Source organism: Pleuronectes platessa, chromosome 6, assembly GCF_947347685.1.
Source record: "Pleuronectes platessa chromosome 6, fPlePla1.1, whole genome shotgun sequence".
Taxonomy (NCBI): domain Eukaryota; kingdom Metazoa; phylum Chordata; class Actinopteri; order Pleuronectiformes; family Pleuronectidae; genus Pleuronectes; species Pleuronectes platessa.
In genome coordinates this window covers 21,833,602-21,853,454 of record NC_070631.1, presented here as the reverse complement: position 1 = coordinate 21,853,454, position 19,853 = coordinate 21,833,602, and the positions used below count along the sequence as shown (strand labels likewise).

Sequence of the window (19,853 nt, the reverse complement as noted above, 5' to 3'; positions counted from 1 at the left end):
TGATGGGGTTTAAAAAAATGTTGCAACATTATTTGGTCTAAGTCATGTAAACATAAAGATTAATTTATGTATATCCAACAAACCCACAACACTGTAGAGATTAAACAAAATAAAAGTAGCTCACAATAACCAACTCTTCATAAACCTTAAAGACAAACCTCCAATCATAAAAATTTCTAGCTGAACTGAATTCTGAAAGCATCGACCCGTAGCCGCTCGAACACAGCAAGGTGTCCAAGTTGGAGGGGAAAGAGGTTTGATTGGTTTGTCATCCTCGGTAGCACTATACTGTTTGTTCAGTCATTACAGAAAAGGTGAAGTGAACCCTTCATGAATATGCATCATTGCACCTGGATTGTAGGGATATTAGCATATGAGGAGGGAGGAGGGCAGGTACTTACTTGATGACAGACGTGTGGAGGCTGTGAAGGCGGCAGTACAGCCTGACGCCCTAAAACCAGAGGGAAAGAAATGAGCTGCTGAGTCAGAGAACATACACGCCTTAAGTAAACAAGTACAAGCATGGCCCCAGGACAAGAGATTTCATTTCTTGAAACGGGGACTGAGAACAGACGCAAGCCGACGCAACCAACTTATATTTATTAGTAACCTTTGTGCCATTTGTTGGAATTAAGTTTTTGATTACATTTTCTTTGAGGAGGGATTTAGTTTCTCCAGGGATTGTATTTGAATATGTGCATAAACCGTCAAATGATTTGCATAAATTATTAGAGAGCCCTCACTGAGGTGTATGCTCATGTGGACTTACACTTAAAATGTACAGGATGAACAAATGCATAAAGGAGGAAAACGTGCCAATTTGTTTTTTAATATCCATTGAAAATATGCACTGTCAGCACAGTTGTGTTGGTAAAGCTATAACCATCATCAAGTCTTAAGGAAAAAAGTCTTTGAATATATTATGTTTTATTAATCAACATTCCATTTTAAATTAGTACAGTAACTCACGCCTCAATACGTGACACAAATGTGACATTTTCAACCCAGCATTCGTATTCGCTATATTATTTATATAAAATTTAGCGAAATGTTGTCATTTCAAACACCAGTGAGGATATCCAGGAGCAGAACTACAGTTACCTTCGACATGATGTCCTCCATCTCACTGCGCGCCTTGTAGGTGCCGTCGTCGTAGCGGAAGCGGTACAACACCTGCTCGTTCTTGAACTGGTGCTTGTCCGACACTGAAATATCACCAGAGAGAGAAAGTGTCACCTCCGCTGGGTTCCAAAATATTTAAGGGATTAAGGGTTAATAATCCAAAAAGTGTTTAGAGAGTATCTGAGAAATGTTCAATTGCTCATTTCTCATTTTTTTTTCTCCACACATTTCCTAAGAGATCACACACGCACATGCCACTGAAATTACTCAATAATCGTTTTCGTCAGAGTTGAATCATACTTGTACTCAGTCAAATACATGTTGGGAGTGTAAAAGGGAGTGTAAGCTAAAGGAGCCATCACACAGGTATTTAATGTACTGAGGGTATTAGGGTTAGTAAGTGGCAACATTGCATTTGATGTTTGTGTTGGGCAGGCCATGACATTCAAATATCTAACACAGCAGACAACTGCCAATCCTCATAACAAAAATCTCCAAACAGCATTAATAAACCCAGAAACATCCACAACAAATTCCGTACTCATAATCAATCCAACATTGGTTATGAGTACGTAAATGTAAAAGGACCAGTACACACACACACACACACACGCACGCTGAGTGAGATCTGCCAAACGGAGGCAGTTTGGTTCCACCACAACAAGTTGGCATGGGCTCAAACAAGCTAGTGTTTTTCTCAGTCTAGACTTAAAAAAAAACTTGCAAAAACCAAAAGAACGCACCACGAAATCCTCCGCTGTAAATCGTCTAAGGTTGAATTTGATGGATGAAATTATGGGAGACATCAAAACTGCAAACATTCAAGTATGGACTGGTTTGTTTACAGGCTCAAACATGCACAGCTATTTGAACAAAGTTTGCATTTTTTACGGCTACAACGCACTTGGTTGACTGTCTATCCTTGTCTCTTAACAAAACTACAGCACAAGTCAGTAGTGGTCGACTGTCAAATAACTGCTCTGTCTCTGACATTTTCTTTTTTCAGTGACTAAGTGGTGATGCTTCCTGTACACCTTGCCTGCAGGGCACGAGTTTCTCCAGTCTTCACACAAAGTCCCACTTTTATCCAACCGAGCCCTTCATGTCATCACTGAATCTCTCTGTGGCTGCAGGCTCCTGTGAGCGAGGATGTCGGGGGATTTTCCACAGGTATTAAGGAATATGAACGTTGGAGCTCAGCAAGGGGGAGCAGTGGGTATAAATGCTGACAGTGGTTTTACACTTGCTATGTACAAGAGCCCCTTCAGTAAGACTCTGGACAAGTGTATACATACATTATTTATAGCTGTTTGTGTATGCGTGTGCATGTGTGTCTCATTTCTCAATGTGCTGTATAATTCAGGTTGGCAGGACAGTGACCGTCACACTCCAGATAAAATCAGGGAAGGGAAAATGACGTGGGATAAATTTCAATAATTAATAACAGACTGTATCTTTGATTCGACCCTAAGACGTGAGGTCCAACAGGAAGTGAGGGACGCATTCATACGAACACGAATGAGTGAGTCAAATAATTATGGAAGAATGTGAACCAGCGAGCAGGAAAGAACAAGCGAGGATGAGGTGCCAAAACAAAGTTCGATCATAATAAAAACATGACGGGGGAAATATAAAGAGCATCAAATATGAGGTAATCCACTAAAGAATAGAGGATGACAGAGGTTTTATGAAAAACTAAGAGAAATACAGGGTATATGAAGGGGAGAGAGAGGTAGAGTCGTTTGGTCTCACCATGGTGGATGATACCATTTTCCAGCAAAGCTTGTCCCAGGTTGACCCCTTCGTCGGGTTTGCTGATCTCGCCGCTCTCTATCAGCCATGACACAAACTCACTGAGGGCACAAGACAAAGAAGCACATGATGAGGCGTGGGTTCTTAATGTGATCATCTGTTCACTGGTTACTTTTTTTAAATCTTTGACATGGGGCTCCTCGATGTGCGGTTTTTGCATGGAATTAACCAGCAGACAATTCAGTGTGAGTGCCACCAAGTCACTATGTTTATTATCTTGGATTCCAGTTTATGAAGTTTGCATCATAGAAAAAACTGTTTTTGTTCATAATCATCAACAAAGGTTTACTATTAAATATAGTCAGTGAAAACAATTTACAATGGGAAAGTAAGGATTAGTATATCTATATATATATATACTTTAATTAGGACACCACCTAAGGTTTGGGAACCACTCGACTAAATCACAGTAAAGAATGAGCTGACAGCGCAATACATGACTGACTGTGGCTATCATTTGTGGGAGGTGGCACAAACCAGTAACGGCTTATATGAAAACCACACCCAAGCATACACAAAAATGAAATCATAAAAAAGCATACAACTCGTTAATAAGGGTTATCTATTAGTTTTAAAGAAAAGAAAAAAAATTATATTAGTAAACCAATCAAAATACAGAGCAGGAAGAATAAAGCCCTGTTTAAGTCTCTTATCACCCAAACAGCATGTTATAATAATGCTCCGTGATTATTTTTACATTATGGATATGAAGTTTAATTTGCTCACTTTTCTATTTCTCCTTTCCTGTAAATAAGATGAATTTAGACTTGTTGATATTTACAGGTTAAAACAGAGACTGCTGGATTCAGTAGGTTCATGTGAAAAAAAACAGGGACGTTCATTCTGAAGCTGAGCTGACCTTTATGTATATATATGTATTTAATGAACCACACACACACACACACACACACACACACACACACAGACACACACACACACACACACACACACACACACACACACACACACACACACACACACACACACACACACACACACACACACACACACACACACACACACACACACACACACACACACACACACACACAGAGGATATTCTGTGTATATCCTTTTATCTGGAGCTACAAATACGCCTCGCACAGACTTTGATTCATGGATCAACCGTCCAAATCCAAGCGCTGTGACTGTCTTTTCACAGTCAGTATGCACTGAACAAATGTTTGAAGGAGAAAATTACATTCTCCCCTTCTTCGTATTTTATGCTGCAGAGCAAAATAACTTTCCAGGATAATAATGAAGTCAACTGGAGAGCTGGTGTGTGCTGGTGTGTGTGCATGTGTGTCACTGCCTTTATGTCTGGATATGTCATAAAGTGGATGCATGAACGCATGTCTCTGAATGCTTAGTGTTCATAAATGTCAGGCATGCAAGGTGCACGGTCACATTCACCCCTGCTTTGTTTTTTAAACTGCAGAGCAAAATAAGCTCCCCGGATAATGATAAGCAGTGTGTGTGTGTGTGTGTGTGTGTGTGTGTGTGTGTGGGTACAAGATAGAGAGGAAAAGACAACTTGACAAGCACATCCTTAGCTGTAGAAGGCAGAGCTAATGGATTGGTGGGGATATCAGCTTTTTGATCACATTTCTGTTGCTGAAGAATTGTTCATTAAACTAGCACCCTGTTACAGTGATCATAAACAGTATGAAGTACTATTATACTAATGTAGTAATCTTCATAATGCACTGTTTAAAGACACAAATCTACAAACTTTACTGCATCTACTTAAAGACAATTACACAATATGTGTGCCATTCTACATCAAACTGCAACTTTAAAAGGGCCACTGGAGACTAAACTTCACCCAGAAAACACAAAATGTTCTTTTTCCAAACACTTAATCTTGTGTTTTCTGAGATCTAATCGCTATTTATCTGAATTTGCTCCATTTCCTCTGTGTGTTGCATCGTGGGACGATGGTGTGCATCAACGGCACACAGCGAAACTCAGAGGCTGCTTTGAAATATCACTTAGCATGGCATTGAGACAGAGCTAATGCATATTCCCACAGAGGGCAAGTAAATATTTTTACAATGTAAAAAGCTATTGGAGCAGAAGCTAATGCTGCAATTGTGTCAGTCAACAGCTGAACCCAATTTCTATCTCTCCTCAGCACAAAAAGGTGAGGACAAAGCAATACAAGGAAAGTGTTTGATCACTCATCACTCAAAACAGTGCTATTGATGTTAGACGCGCTCGCTTGACAAAAAAAGAGCAATTATCCAATAAGAAAATGTAAAGTGTGTTAACACAGACCATTTTTCCATGTAGATGGAAGACAAATGATGGAATTATACTATCAAGGCGATGGGGTGCTGTCAAATTGGCAGGCGGTATCTCTGCTTAATGCAACATGCACTCAAACTGGGCCTGACACTAATTTCATCAGCAAGACAAATGCAGAGCTAATGCGGGTTGCACTCATCGGCAGGAAATGGCTGAGCGATAAAGTGAGAAAAATGGGAGATAGTAGGAAGCGAAAGTGGAGTGAGTGAAAGAGGCCGACAAACTAGACTGAGAGCACATGAATGAGGCAAAGAAAGGATTCAGTGACATGTTGGCAAACACGGGAGTCTGAACCATCTGCTGCTGCCATGGCACCGACTCTGAACTTTGACCTACAAGTGAATGATGGGAGAAGGAACACTATATCCCTTTAAGGACAGTAATAATTAACTGTTCCTAAAACAGTGTGTGTGTCTTCTGACAGGGAAGACAAAGACAAAGACACACACACGCATGCACACGCACGCACACACGCAGAATGTAATTTGATCTAATCAATTTAATTGGACAGAGAGAACACCACATGGACGAGGATGGATCTGTTATCACCATTCGATTTTTGAGGAACTAATTAAAATCACTTCTTGTTGGCTTGGTTGATGTAACACTAGTCAACGTATCATTATTACCTTCGCCAAGAGGGTTATGTTTGTTTGTTGGTTGGTTGAATTGTTTATTTGTCAGCAGGATTACACAAACACAACTGAACAGATTTCCATGACACTCTGTGAAAGGATGGGACAGGGGCCAAGACAGATCCCTTTTAGATTTGGCACAGATCGGGACAGAGTGGTTCCAAGAAATTTTCTATCACTTTATTTAACTTAGTGAGACATTTTGATTAATTTCCCAGTTAATACATTAATATAATAGGGATATCGTATTTATGGGACTGATGTTCAGTCTAGTAGTCATTTACCTGTTGGAAAATATTCAAGATGTATTTAATGAATATAAATATACGGAGAGGTCATTGAAGCTTTTTACAGGACCACCCCGAGGTGGTGCCAGACAGATTTAATTTAATTTAACTGATCTCACAAATGCTGTTGGGTATGTAGAGATACTGAGGGAAACGTAAGCAGGTCTCTCATTGAATATTCACTGCACAGAGACATCAGGGGGACAGAGAGACAAACAGCCTGTTGCAGAGCTTTAGTTAAAGGTCCTCTGGTAATGAGAGTATGGATGGCAGTGTGTATGTGTGGAGAAGATTGGCCCTTACTATAACTCATGAGGGCAGACTGTGAGGGGAGTGGGGACTCATTACAGGCAAGAGGATGCAGGGATAAAACAGTTTAGGCATTTTGCCAGGACTCGGGCAAGCTGGATACCAGCTCTTTTGAAATCCCGCTGATCTTATGTAACAACAATTTGTAAAGATCCCCTTGTGAACAGCGTAGCATTGCAGTCACATTCATGGAACCTGGGGAAACCAGACACTGCGGCGGCAAAGAAACTCACTTCCCCATGAAGCACTTGGGCACAATGCTGAGCTTCCTGCGTCGATCCTTTATCAGGTGCCTGCTCTTGCTCATCATCATGTGGTAGAGCTTCTCCCCCTTCTCTGCAATCATCACGTAGGCATCCCGCTCCATGCCCAGTTTGAGACCTGCAGATAACAGAGACAGAAAAATCTGATTCAAGAGGATTCGTCATGTTTTATGCACTAAACCCTCAACAGGGTGAGCATCTTTTGGGTTCGAGAGACAAAAGACAAGGGGAGGGAAACAAAGGAGTAAACAAAATCTCAGCCCATTGAAGTGGCTGTATCACAATGCCAAGAAAGATTGAGCTCAACCATAAAAGAACACTTATTTCAACTTCCTTTCTGTTGCTATCTCCACATCTTAAACCCAAAAGCCAAAGGCTGTCATGGTGCGGTTAGAAGAGACAAACAGGCCTTTGCTTGGACGGCCTGGTTGTGTTCTGGTATTGTGCATATGGAATGAAGCCAGGATCAGAGCACGGCTGCTAGGGTCTCCCACAATCCTCTGATACAATCCCAGATGTTAATCTCCTCTAGACAAGTTGTCTTTAGAGTGAGTAAAGTTCAGGAGGGTATAGTTATCTTGATCTTGTTCCTGTACTGTTTGGTGAACTGTTAGTCCTCTGTGGTAAAGCAGAACATGTGAGGGCCTATTGTAAGGCCCTGCTGCCCAATAAAACCTCTCCAGTGAGCACACTGTTTGAGCTGCTTAACCTCGTTGCCCAGATTGATGAACTTCTGAATTGCCCCATGACCCTTTCTGATTCAGGCAACTCAACTCTGCTGCACTGTGACTCCCAAAGCTGCTTAACTGGCCCAAGAGGCACATTAAGCTGCTACAAAACTCACTGTAAACTGTTCTCATTTACGAGCTATAGCGTGCTTAAAAAAGTACATCTCATATATCTGCAGCATCTGGGAACAATTAATTTATCGTTATATAGAAGGTAAAAAGGTTGAGTGGCAAACGTTGGGCTGGGGGTCTGACCGACTGAGAGGGAGCCGGGTGGGACAAACAATGTGAGAAAAGTTAAATGGCCAACGCTGGAATCCAATTTTCCCCATTGAGACGTTGGCGTTCCGCACTGGCAGCCTGTGATGGAGGTGGGGTTATATTGCATTTGACAGCAGCTGGAGTACACTTAAACAATGTGTGTCATTGAACAACAGACGGGGCCTGTCAGGCTCCGAGGCCCCTCCGCTTCTGCCCCAGCTGTCAGAGTTTGTCTTGAGCTGCTCCTCGTCTTCCTGCCTGCCCTCGCCTACTGGCCTAATGCATTATCTGACCCACCCACGCATTTTCCCTGCACTTCCATGAAAACAATGATCAGACGGAACACCTCCAGCTGGCAGTTGTTGAACAATCAAAGCCTGTCGAGGCGAGAAGCATGTATGAGACAGGGCAGAACAACAGCATTACATAGAAAAGGTCAAAGCAATAATTCAAGAAGGAGGGAAGAGGTAAAAAAAACAAAATTTGGCCAGGATTTATTGCATTCAAACATCATAATGTAGCGGTCTAGACTGGAGTAGAGAGGCTGAGAGAGAAGGAAGCACAGAGCAAACTGGTGAGCGAGTAATAGAAAGTGAGAGTGTGGGGAAATTGGGCACTGTGACTGATCTGGCATCTGTTAGCCTCAGGTCGATTTCCGCCAGGTTGAAACTTAACACCGCAAGCTGTGGCGCACTCCTTCATACTGACTTGTACTCTGAAACCCTTTCATCGATGGATCTGATGCTGGTTGCCCCCGCAGTCTGCTGTCCAATACTTACTTAAACAAGATCCGAATCAGTGAGGCTAATTTACAACAGCACAACATGGTCTACTAGATGGTGGTAAACCGCAAAAAGTGATAAGCTAAACCAATTAGCAAATGGGAATAATCAGCCAAAATCCTTTTCAATAGAGTTTGGATCTGAAGCCATCAAAGCTATCAGGTGACCTGTTGGGCACCGCCATCAAATCTGGTTAAAGCCTCTCACACCATTTAATGCACAGGACGTAGCAAAGACAGATGGCCGGTGCTGAACAGGTGGGGACAGATTTGAAGGCAAAAGAGGGAAGTCGCACGATTCAGGGAAAACAATTTTGGGAGCAACAAGAATATCCGTTTGCGTTACTAATCCTACGCTAGTGGTGCTCCGGCTTTTATTCACCATCAGTGCTTTTAAAGTTAATCTCTTAGTGGACTCTTGGATGGGACTTGAACTTTTGATCTCCCGCACATTCAGTACTAAAGACGTTCCACATTCTGCAAAACACACTGGAATGGATACAGCTTTGTTTAGTGTCGATGACAGTAACTCTTGTTAGAGTAAAAATAGATGCAGATTAATTGAAGGTGTCTTATGTAACTGCACTTCCCTTGCGCTGACATTTCTATTCTAGGCATGAGACCAAGATGCTGTTTTTAGCGCATCTGCTGTTTGTGAATGAGACATTTGATTTACCTGCCACCTGAGCTTTAATCAGTCAAAATACCTGCACTGCACTGATTCCTTGAAAGAGAGGAGCAGATAGCAGCCTCTGCTCGGTGCACGGGTCATCCAGGCAAACTGTGAACGTCGTGTGACATAAGCCTCTATTTACAAAACAAAAGCAGGCAGCCTGTTCAAGGTGGGACATAACCGTAGGTCACAAACACTGTATCCAGGTCAGAAGCACATCCACGGTCATTACAGTGTGCCAGCTGAGGGAGGACTGATGGTTCATGAATCTAAGGTGGAACCAACATGAAGGGCAATATACAACGCGTTCAAGAGAAGGAAACACAGCACATCAGCATGACTGCAAGGATTGAAAAGACCAAAACTGGCCGGATAGGGAAGTATGGAAGGACAAGAGGACAAAATAAAATATGAAGATCTTGGAGCTCAACAAATCAATGAGAGTCCGCAGGAGAAGAGCGGGAGCCTCCTCTATATTTTACATGTCTACAATTTGCATCCTTCATCTGTTGTAAAGTAAAAAATGCGGTGCTGAATTTAGTGAGATTTGGACACGGGATATATTCAATATTGATAAGTTTTAATAAACTGGCAACTGTTGCTCTGTAGCAGCGGCGGCTGGGGCTTGTCAATAGTAAGTAAGTGACGCTGTCAATCACGACAACGGGGGCGTTCAAGACAACAGCAAGGACAAAGGATTCTCTTTATTTGTTGCGGCTCAATAACTGAAGGTCACTTCTGCTGTCTTACCAAGAAAAGCCTCATTATTATTACCACAGCCCAAGCAAACAACTTTCCTTTTAAAACATGGTTGATGGTGAAATATATTTCTAAGCACGCTTAAAAAAAAAAACTGAGTTCTGCGGGGCGGGCAACTCAAGTATAAAGAAATCATCTCTATTTTTTCTGCTTTAAATTCCATTAAGCCGTAAAACGGCCTTGAAAAAGAAATGTTACTCACTCTCTCTCTGCTCCCGTTCCCTCAAGATGGCGTCCAGCCACTTCTGCTTGTCCTCAGCATTTTTGGCCATGCAGACAAACCACTTGTTTTTCGCAGTGTTGTGGATTTTCCAGCCGTTCGTCACTGTGTAGTTGTTGCTGTGGTAGTCCGCTGCAAGGTAGAATAAAAAAGAAGAGAAAGAATGAATGAAGCAATTAATTTTTTTTATGGGTGAGAGGTCATAATGAATAATATTAAAAGACTTAATAATGGAGCAGACTGAGCTATTATTCTTTGTAGTCTTCTAATGGTCTTTAGGGTTAGGGTTAACTAATCATCTAATAAAAAAAAACACAAAAAAAACGATATAAATTATAATAAATAACTGCTTTTTTGTTTTTGGTGTTCTCACGCTGCGACTACAGACCACAGACGATAAAACACTGACCCCAGTGGTAAATATAGGAAGTGAAAATGAGCGTAATTAAATCATAAAGATGTTGTGCAATTTGACATTAATATTTTCTCTGATAAGCATTTACCACTCAAGCAATGATTGACAACATCATTAAAATGATAAACACAATGCACCGCGTGAGCAATAAAAAAACATCTTTCCACTGACTCAACGAAATCTGCCCTCGCACCCCTTTCTAATTATATATCCATTTAGCTGCAGGTGAGCGGCCATTGAATAATGAATGACCGCTGGTAATGGGGTACATTAGTCTCATGCTCAAAGGTCATATAAATAGATCTGAGGAGTCAGGCCCCACAGGGAGCTGCTCCCTCTGCTCTGGAAGACCAGGGAACTGGGTTGGGACACGGATACTACAGAGTATATTGTCTTTTAGCCACTGGGATGGAAAAGATGGATTGTAGTAAGGACTTGCTGAGACGTGTAGGGTGGCATTCATCTGGGCAGAGAGCTGCTGGATGAGTCAGTGAAGAGGAGGACATTAAGAATTAGTACATTTATGATAATAATAATCATGTCAGCTTAGTTTTTTACCCTTTCTTTATTCAAGAATTTGGTCATTCGGTTTAGGAGCAGGACTTACTGATTTCGAATCAGATTTTATAATGCTATAATTCATAACCCTGTGCTTGCACTCAAATAACCCAGCTTGTGCATAGATTTCCTTTGATCTTTTTTGTGCAACAAGTCTGTCAAAATTCCCGACCAACAGAATGTCAGGTGAGGTATTGATTGCCAAAAGCAACCAAAATGAGAGCGATGCAATTTAAATAGTCATCGGTACACCTGGCCCTCTATTGGTTGGGGAATTTTGACAGAATTGTTGCACAAGAAAATCTAAGTGCAGATGATAAAATCAAAGAGCAGTGGAGAAATCCAAGAGCAGACAGGGTTTGAATTGAAAGGATTACCAAATCTGAACGTGAAATCAATAAGTCCTGCTCATGGACCAGACTCTTGAATATAGATATGAAGAAAAACATTTTAAACATATGATTTTAGGTTATAGCATATTTTGTATTGCTCTGGGTTATTGAAACAACTTGAATATTTTATTTCTAGTTCCATGTCCTCTCACATTTCACATCTGTTTTACTTAGTAATCAGGTTATCTGTGTTTAAAGTTCATGTGTGTGCATTTTCAAGGTGGCACCCCTGAGTTCCGTGAATAGCCTATAGCATGTTTTTGTTTGTGGTTTTCCCTCAAGCAGCCTAAATATGACAGCCCATACCAAGAGGCAGAAAAAAAAGGCACGTGATCTAGCAAAAATATTCTGCCAGTGCAGAAGAGAGAGAAAAAAAAGAGGAAACATGCGAGAGAGAGAGAGGAAGATGTGTTTCTACATCAGCGGACAACAATCCCAGCACGGGGGCTCGCACAAAAAACCGCAACAGCAAAAATTAGCTGTGTGTCGACGGTATCGCTACCAGCCATACGATAAGCAACTCATCTCTTGCAAAATATTTCACCCAATACGAGAGCATGTCAAATGTATTACTGAGCTCGGGGTTGCTGTTGCACCTCTATAGCTGGCATCAAAAGAACAAGAAGGTGCAAGCTACATCCTGTTTGAAACTAGGTGCAAGTATGATACTCCACCCAAACTGTCAACAAGTACCTGATTCATATCTAACGAACAGCTACTAAACTGCACAACTGTCATAAACTAAAGTGTGAAATGAGAAATGAAAACAGTTAGCAAATTGAAAGTCATCATTTTTACTTTCACTGCACAATATATATTTCTATATTATCTAAAGTCCCTTTTCCACTAACACCCACCATCATCAAGGGCAAGACAGCAAGGCGAGAGAGCGCTTCAGTTTCAGCTGCGTGTGTGACGTTGAACATAACACATTGGGGGAAAAAACAGAAAGGCCAACGCCTCTCCTTGCTAAGGGTAAGGCATCAAATGTGGCCTTTTTTAAAAGGGTTTACTCATGTTTAAAACCGCGTTTCCCTCCTTATTTTGGTGTAATAAAGTTATAAGCTATTAAAGTGAATACACCATCAGTTTGGGAAGTACAGCTGCATTACATCAGGAATGCATAATAATTTAAACAAATGTCCCCGGAGAGCTGCATGAATGGACATATAGACGTTCTCCAAAGTCAACGCTGCCGGACAAACACCAACCTGTTCCATCTTCCACATTTTCCACCTCCATCACCTCTGTGTTGATTCGGCCTCTGAACACATAGAGGGGCCCGTTGATAGACTTGGTCCTCTTGGTGGACTTCTTGCCAGAAACCCTAGCAAATGGGACAACACTGTGGTTACACTCAGGCAGGGAAAACATCCGTTGATGCCAGTGCCGTAGTAAAAAGAGAAGCTGTGCTTGCAACACATGCACATTCATGCACAGACACAGGTATGGGTGCTGCAGACTCGTGTAGGTGTTTTTGTTCTGCTTGCATTCTAAAAAAGTGTCAACACACATAGGAATGTGGACTTTTGCTCCAAATTTTCCTCTAACCTTAGTTGGTCAATAAAAAAAATGCTTGGCCGCTCCTCTGACATGCTGTTGTGGTAGATACTGTACGTAAGTAAGTTGTGTGGATGTTGCATTTCTTACCTGGACTTCCTCTTACAGTAAACCAAAAGGTTGTCAAACAGGAAGAAGACGCGTTCCTGGATATTGCCTGCTGAGATTTTAAGGAGATTTCCATGAAGCAGTAACTCTGAGCAGATATCTGTCAGGTTGGTTCCCTGGAGAGAGAAAAAGATTGAAACACACAAGTGAGTATTGAGATATTCAATTTGACACAAGAGGGTGATTTACATTCATTACATTATAATTATCCACTTTTTTACATACAGACAACTTATTTTATTTGAGCAGAGCATGGAATCTCGAGTAGGGAATTGCAATAAAGGACATATTTGTCCTTGTCGACCTCAACAAAACAATACGAAATCCAACTCTGGCACTGTAAACACGGGTGTCCCCCACTTAACTTAGGCCCAATGCAAAACTACAAACAGATTAACTGCACACTCTTCCCTGCCAAGAGAGTTAGCCTCTCGCTAGTTAATCGTTGAGCACCTAAAAAGTGACACCAAAGCTTCAGTGGCAGAGGCAGCTTCACATCAAACTATACTTGAGAGTACAGTATAGAGAGGGCACAGTTGAGAGTTTCCTGGGGGATTCTTATGTAGGAATAAAGTCGTTTTATACTCTTTTCAGCTGTATGTGTATAGAGGGTAGTGCAGATTGTAGGTAGAAGTGCCGCAAGCCTTAAGATGTACCATTAAAGCCAATTAATTCATCTGTAACTACTCAGGAAGATGCATATGACACACTGCAGCCATGACAGGATGTGGTCAACTTTTGAAAACCGAGAACCCTTCTTGATGAAGTAGTGAAACAAGGAACAATGACACAATCCAGTGATTTTGTTCTTTAACAGTCAACACAATGAGCCATAAGAGTCGAGACAAATAAAAAGATTGTTCAACCAACATGTACTGCCTCATTTTCAGTACTGAAATGTCAAATTAGTATTAATGATCAAATATGAAGAGGCATCTTTCTCATTATAAACTCACTATTGAAATGTTGAAAATGTATATTTAGAAATGTCATCAAGTCTTTGTTAATGAAGTTGTCGACATCAATCTGGGACTGATTGACCTCGATTGACGACCTCGCTTGCTGTCTAATTAACCTTTTCACAAAGTGTCTGGACTTCACAACCAATGACTCATATTATTTTGGCTTTGTTATTTCCAGAAAATAATTTTCAGCGTTTTCACATTTTCAACTAGGGAACATAAACAGCTTTCACAGATTCCGACACACTGCATTCTGGTGCGTTTCTGCCCAAGTTGTAAATGACAGATGAAAACCATTTCCTAACATCACAACAGGAACAATTAAGAAATTCAAAGGATGAGTAGTATAAACAATGCGGTTCACCTAAGCTGCCAAAACACGGCTACCGATAAAATAAAACTAATGAAGTTAAAAGACATCACATTACTCACTGTTAACCGGATCATTCCACTCCGAATCATCCGGAACTAAATACACCCATGTGTTGGCTGAGGACAACCTCCCCCCTTTGGCTTGTGGAGTACCCACCACATACCCACAGGCACACACACATACATCACATCTGGACTTCACTGTTGTCTTTGAAGACACCTGTGGAAACCCCGAGCGGCCACACCCATTCTCAAGCAACCATAATTGATTCCCAGGAGTATATATATCTATATATATTTATATATAGATATATATATCTAGATATATATATAGATAAATATGATGGATGCTCATCACTGCAGACTTCATAGAGAGAAAATATATTAGCTTTTTTAAGATGAATACCGACTGGGTTTGGGGAGGTGATTTTGTTTCAGACGATCAATTCAACCTCATGTAAAGCTGAGGTGGGGGTGGGTGTAAGAGAATGCTCAGACCTACATATGTGCACACATGCATGCACGTCTTGCTCTCTGTGTTTGCAGACATGTCGACGCTTTTCTGCATTTATAATGTATGTACAAATACACGGTATTTGTGCACAGTACATAGGAACAGCGGTAATGCGTCTGGCCCCTCTTCAGCGCTACTAGCGGGTTCTTCCATTAGGGCTGAAGGTGATTAGGCTGGAGAGTGGCTGGAGAGAGTGAGACTAATGCTGTTAGGTCGAAGGATCTGCAGAGGAGCAAGGTCGGGCTGAAGTGCCTTTCCAAGCTTTTACTGGGTCGTTCAGGGAGAGAGAACAGAGAAATTGCCTTCTGGTTTTAGAGACGCTTTAACGGAGAAGTTTCGAAACATTGTGGACTGAGATCGTTTGTACATTCAAAACTCTGTTGTGGTATCGATGTGGCCTCATACTACAAGTATCACAGTCTGACTGAGGTTTTCCCCTAAATAAATTTGGGCTGACTGTGATCTGTTTAACGGCTCAAATCATACGAGTTCAATCATTACTCATGATCAACTGACAAAAATGTAGCCAGTTACCAGTCTGAAAGTGTCTCACAGTAACTAAGTCCAAAGGCAGAAGATGTATCCGTCTCAGAGAAAACAAAGGCGTAGGTGTGATATACAATATGTGATACATACAACATTAACCCTGTTACCGATAGCAAAGTGTCTACTTGCCATCAGGGTTGCATCCAACTATTATTTCAATTATTCATTGCTATGTATCCATCCATCCATTAGGTATACCGCTTATTCTTTGAGGGTTTGGGGGAGGGGGCAATCCCAGCAGACATTGGGCAAGAGGCAGAAGGAGGCGGGGAACACGCTCTTGTCAGTCTTTCACAAGGCTAACATACTTAGACAAGCAACTGCTCACACCTACAAGTTGTGAGACAACCTGCATGTCTTCGGAGGGTAGAAGGAAACCGACGTTCCCGTGAGGGAACCTACGCAAGCACAGGGAGAACATGCAAACTCCACACAGAGAGGTTGCAGCCAGCAAGTTCCAACACAGATCCTTCTGGCTGTGAGGTGACGGAGCTAACCAGTGTTCCACTGTGCCGCCGAGAAGTCCAAAACTCATTGAAACCATCCAAAGAGTATCTAAAGTTATAATTAACTGAGTAATGCAGCATTTGATTTACATTTGAGAAGCTGGAGTTTAGTAACGTTTGAGTGTTTTGCCTGTAAAATTGTATTCTATTTGATTATCAGAACCGCTTAATACAATTTCTCCACCAGCAGCTCCACTGATTGGCTGCTTCAGCACTGCTTTGGTTTGTACTTGGGTTTTACATAACATAAAGATGGGAGGACATCATGGTGGCTTAAGTCCAAACACAGAATAGAAAGACAAAATTTGAATCATTTGTCACAAGAGGAACCAGAACATATCCTGGTCTTTTACTACCAATAGACTGAGGCTAAATAAATATTTCTTGGTATTTGTTTTCAGGGTCAAGTGGTGAAATTTTTCTCCGGGACAGGAAGAAAAGGAGGTCTGTTTTGAAACCCAGATAGTGGGATGTCCCAGAGGGGCCCACTCTCTGGGTCCATCCTCCATAGATCCCCTCATGTAACCCTCCCAGTGCATGTGAGACTAGCACACTACTTCCTAGGTCTCTTCTGATTGGGCAGAATGCCCGTTGGCATCCCCATTAGCACCCTGAGTGGGTGGATTGTCCCATTGGTGCCCGCTAAGACAAGGCCTCTGTTGTGGTGGGTGAGAGAGGCGTGAAAAATTCACTGGACCCTTCGCTCGGCTCCCAAGCCCCGTCCATGGCCCCTGGGCTCGGAGCAGTGAATTGGCTGCTACAGTGCTTAACTCAACATAGATAGAACCTGTGGTGGTTGAGTCGTTCCTAAAATAAGTCTGGCTGTTTAAGTCATTTATTATGATATAGGAGCATTGAAAAAACACACTTGTGTTGCGTTTCAGGATTCTCAAATAAAAGGGCACTCATTGTGATAATTCTCTGTTCGTTTCTCTTTCCTTCAGTTTTCACTCTCTAAATGTCATGGCGCTAATCCTGGTCTCCTCATGGCTAGTGTCACCCTGACCCCATTCTCATTCTCCCCGACTCCGTCCTCGATGATCTCACCTCCCAGCCCTCGATGTGGGACTGCAGCTGTTCCAGAGCCTCCAGTTTCTCCATCTGCCTCTTGGTCTCATTGATGTTGGAGCACACTGCCTTCATGGACTGCAGAGCCTCTTCCACAGCTGGATAGTCTGCATGCTTTTTAGGGGTCCTCTTCAGCAGTTCCTATATTGGGGGAAACAGGTTTCTTGTTTTATACCATGCAGCTTAATTTACATATGAATAAAAGGAAGCTGTCGTTAATATTATTAGTTAACAGCACCATGACACTATTGCAACACTTGTGCGCTACCTTCAGCAGCAGAGGGTACTTGCAGATCCTCTGAATGGGAGTGAGAAGGTAGCCCTCCAGGGGAATGTCGGTGCTTTTCTTCCCTCCTAGTAGCATACAGTGCTGAAGAAGAAAAAACACAACCAATATTAAACACTGCAAAATTACAAACCTTAAATATAAAAAAATGATGAACAGTGCAGTCAAAAGATATACATTCTGACTGAAATGCAAGAAGTAGGCAGTGCAAGTTTGAAAAGCGAACACCATCTTTTACAAATGTATTAGAGGAAAATAATGCTTTGGATATTGTGCAAGGTAATCGGGGGGAAATCAGTTAAAGTTGAACCTGAATTGTTTCTTATTCAGGTTTTTCAAGGGGCATCTTGCTTCAGTTACAGAGTCCATGTCAGCTTTCCACATCTACTGTATATAACTTTTCTTATCTAAATTAATGAACACATCCTGTTACCAAACCTTGGTTTTGGCAATTCAATAGTAGCTTCTGGTGTTTTATTTTCAGTCAGATGTCTTTTTAGCATTTACAGTATTTCTTGTCACGTTTTATTTTTAGTATTATTTAAAGTGAATCAATGGATTGAGTTTGTGGCTCTTATTGTTGTTCATCAAAAGATAAGTTTCCTTCTTCTTCTCTCACAAGAAAACAACAGCCAAGATATTAAAAACAAAAAAGGACACTGTCATTTCTATGGGACCTTGTTAAAACACAAAACTCTATGACATTGACTACGCTATGCTGTAATATACAATAGAATACTGTACTATATATAACATAACATTGTCCTATACTATGCTAAAAAAATGCAAGCGATGCTATGCTACACTTTAGTATAGATAGTATACTACTCTACACTATGCTACAGTATCAATACTTTCAATTCTTCATTTTTACAAGTATAGCACCTTGTGTTTTGAAAGGTGCTACATAAATCAAGTTTATTGTTATAATTTATCCATTATTAGAACTATATTTCTTCTGGTTTGCCACTGAAAAAACCCTCACAAATATTGATGTATTTTAACAGGGACAGTGAGAAACCTCATAAATGTCTCCTCATTCCCCAGACGATTTGGGCTTTTAGAAACTAGCCCCCAGAACCAGTTGAAAGGAGAGGTTTTCTTCAGAAGTGGGGGGTTACAGTTACACTCGTGGTTTCTCTACGCCTTGAATTTTGCAGGAACGTAGGCTGTCAGTATGCTATGAGCTCATTGGACGGGATGAAAGATCAAAAGCAGCCATGCAGATAAACTCCTCGACTGTTCTCCAGTGGGAAAGAAGGCAGGGGATCAGTATGGAGCATTATAATCATATGGCAATTCCTTTCAGCACTGCAGAGAAGGAGAGGGTGGCTGGGGGGGGGTGCATATTTGATGGGAAAAAAAGCAAAAATCTCAACTTCTAAATTTCACAGATTCCTAATGTATTAATCTCTCCTTTCTTGTTCCTTCTCTCCCACAACCCCAGTTCCTTCAAAGTTTTCCTCAGCCTCCCGTCTCCATTATCCTCTGCTTATTTGTAATCTGCCTGCAGACAGAATTCCCTCTGCTCTTCACACTGACCTCCTTTTGCTTTCACTTCACTTCTCTCTACTGTTCCAGTGCAATTAACACTTCTTTTCTGCGTACAATTTCAGAAGCTCCCACCATCGCATGATTCAATTAGCGTTGAAATTGTTTAATCAAGAAAAATAATTCCCCTTGATTTAGAAACAGCTGAAAAAACGGCCTATGGATATACATTTTACACTAATTGTTAACGCTTTAAGAATTGAAAACTTTATGCTACCGTATATGCTCTACTTTCTTAAATAGAAACATATCACAAGTATTTTCATCATACCTTTTAAAGACAATGCTTTGCGAATTTTGTCTATCGATCTTGTTTCTATTTTGCTGATGGTTGCTACACAAAACACAAATGTTTGTCCAATATTTGATTTAATACTGAGCAGGCCTGACAACTGCTTCATTACATAACCAGATGTTGTGTGGTGATTTTATTTTGGAAGCATTAATGTGGACTAAGACCTGACCAATTAGGCAGCACATGACTGGGCCAGGAGAAGCAAAAAGCCAAAGCACACAGCAACACTGAGCCCACTGTTTCCAGTCCTGTGGGTCAGAATAATGCAATGGAAGCAAACCATCAGGCAGCGACAAATGCAAGGCCTCAGATCTCTCGGCCAATCCCAAGAAGGCTGCCAACAGTCCACAGCTGGCTGGCCCTGGATCCGCAGATGATTTCATTGTTAGGTCCCCGCTCAAAGGCCCTGTGGCCATTCTAAGGTCATTGTCTGGGGCCCATACGTTTGGGTGTCAAAGTACGGAAGCAGCTGGTAGAGGAAACACTACAAGAAAGACACAAAAGTGACCTTGATGGTGGCTACATCCTGTCCGGGCAGGAAGAACCCCACGACCCTATAACAG

General features: G+C 41.5%; 1 protein-coding gene across 1 annotated transcript in view; it reads right to left on the bottom strand.

Annotated features, from left to right (window-relative positions):
* The window catches only part of prex1 (phosphatidylinositol-3,4,5-trisphosphate-dependent Rac exchange factor 1), an 84,166-nt gene that overhangs the window by 37,213 nt on the left and 27,100 nt on the right, over positions 1-19,853 (bottom strand). The window contains exons 5-13 of the mRNA XM_053424347.1: positions 17,427-17,528; positions 17,138-17,299; positions 13,173-13,306; positions 12,734-12,849; positions 10,140-10,289; positions 6,706-6,853; positions 2,875-2,975; positions 1,102-1,205; positions 402-451 (exon numbers count right to left, since the gene is read on the bottom strand). Of these exons, the coding sequence (XP_053280322.1) occupies positions 402-451; positions 1,102-1,205; positions 2,875-2,975; positions 6,706-6,853; positions 10,140-10,289; positions 12,734-12,849; positions 13,173-13,306; positions 17,138-17,299; positions 17,427-17,528 (1,067 nt within the window). The remainder of the gene's footprint in view (positions 1-401; positions 452-1,101; positions 1,206-2,874; positions 2,976-6,705; positions 6,854-10,139; positions 10,290-12,733; positions 12,850-13,172; positions 13,307-17,137; positions 17,300-17,426; positions 17,529-19,853) is intronic.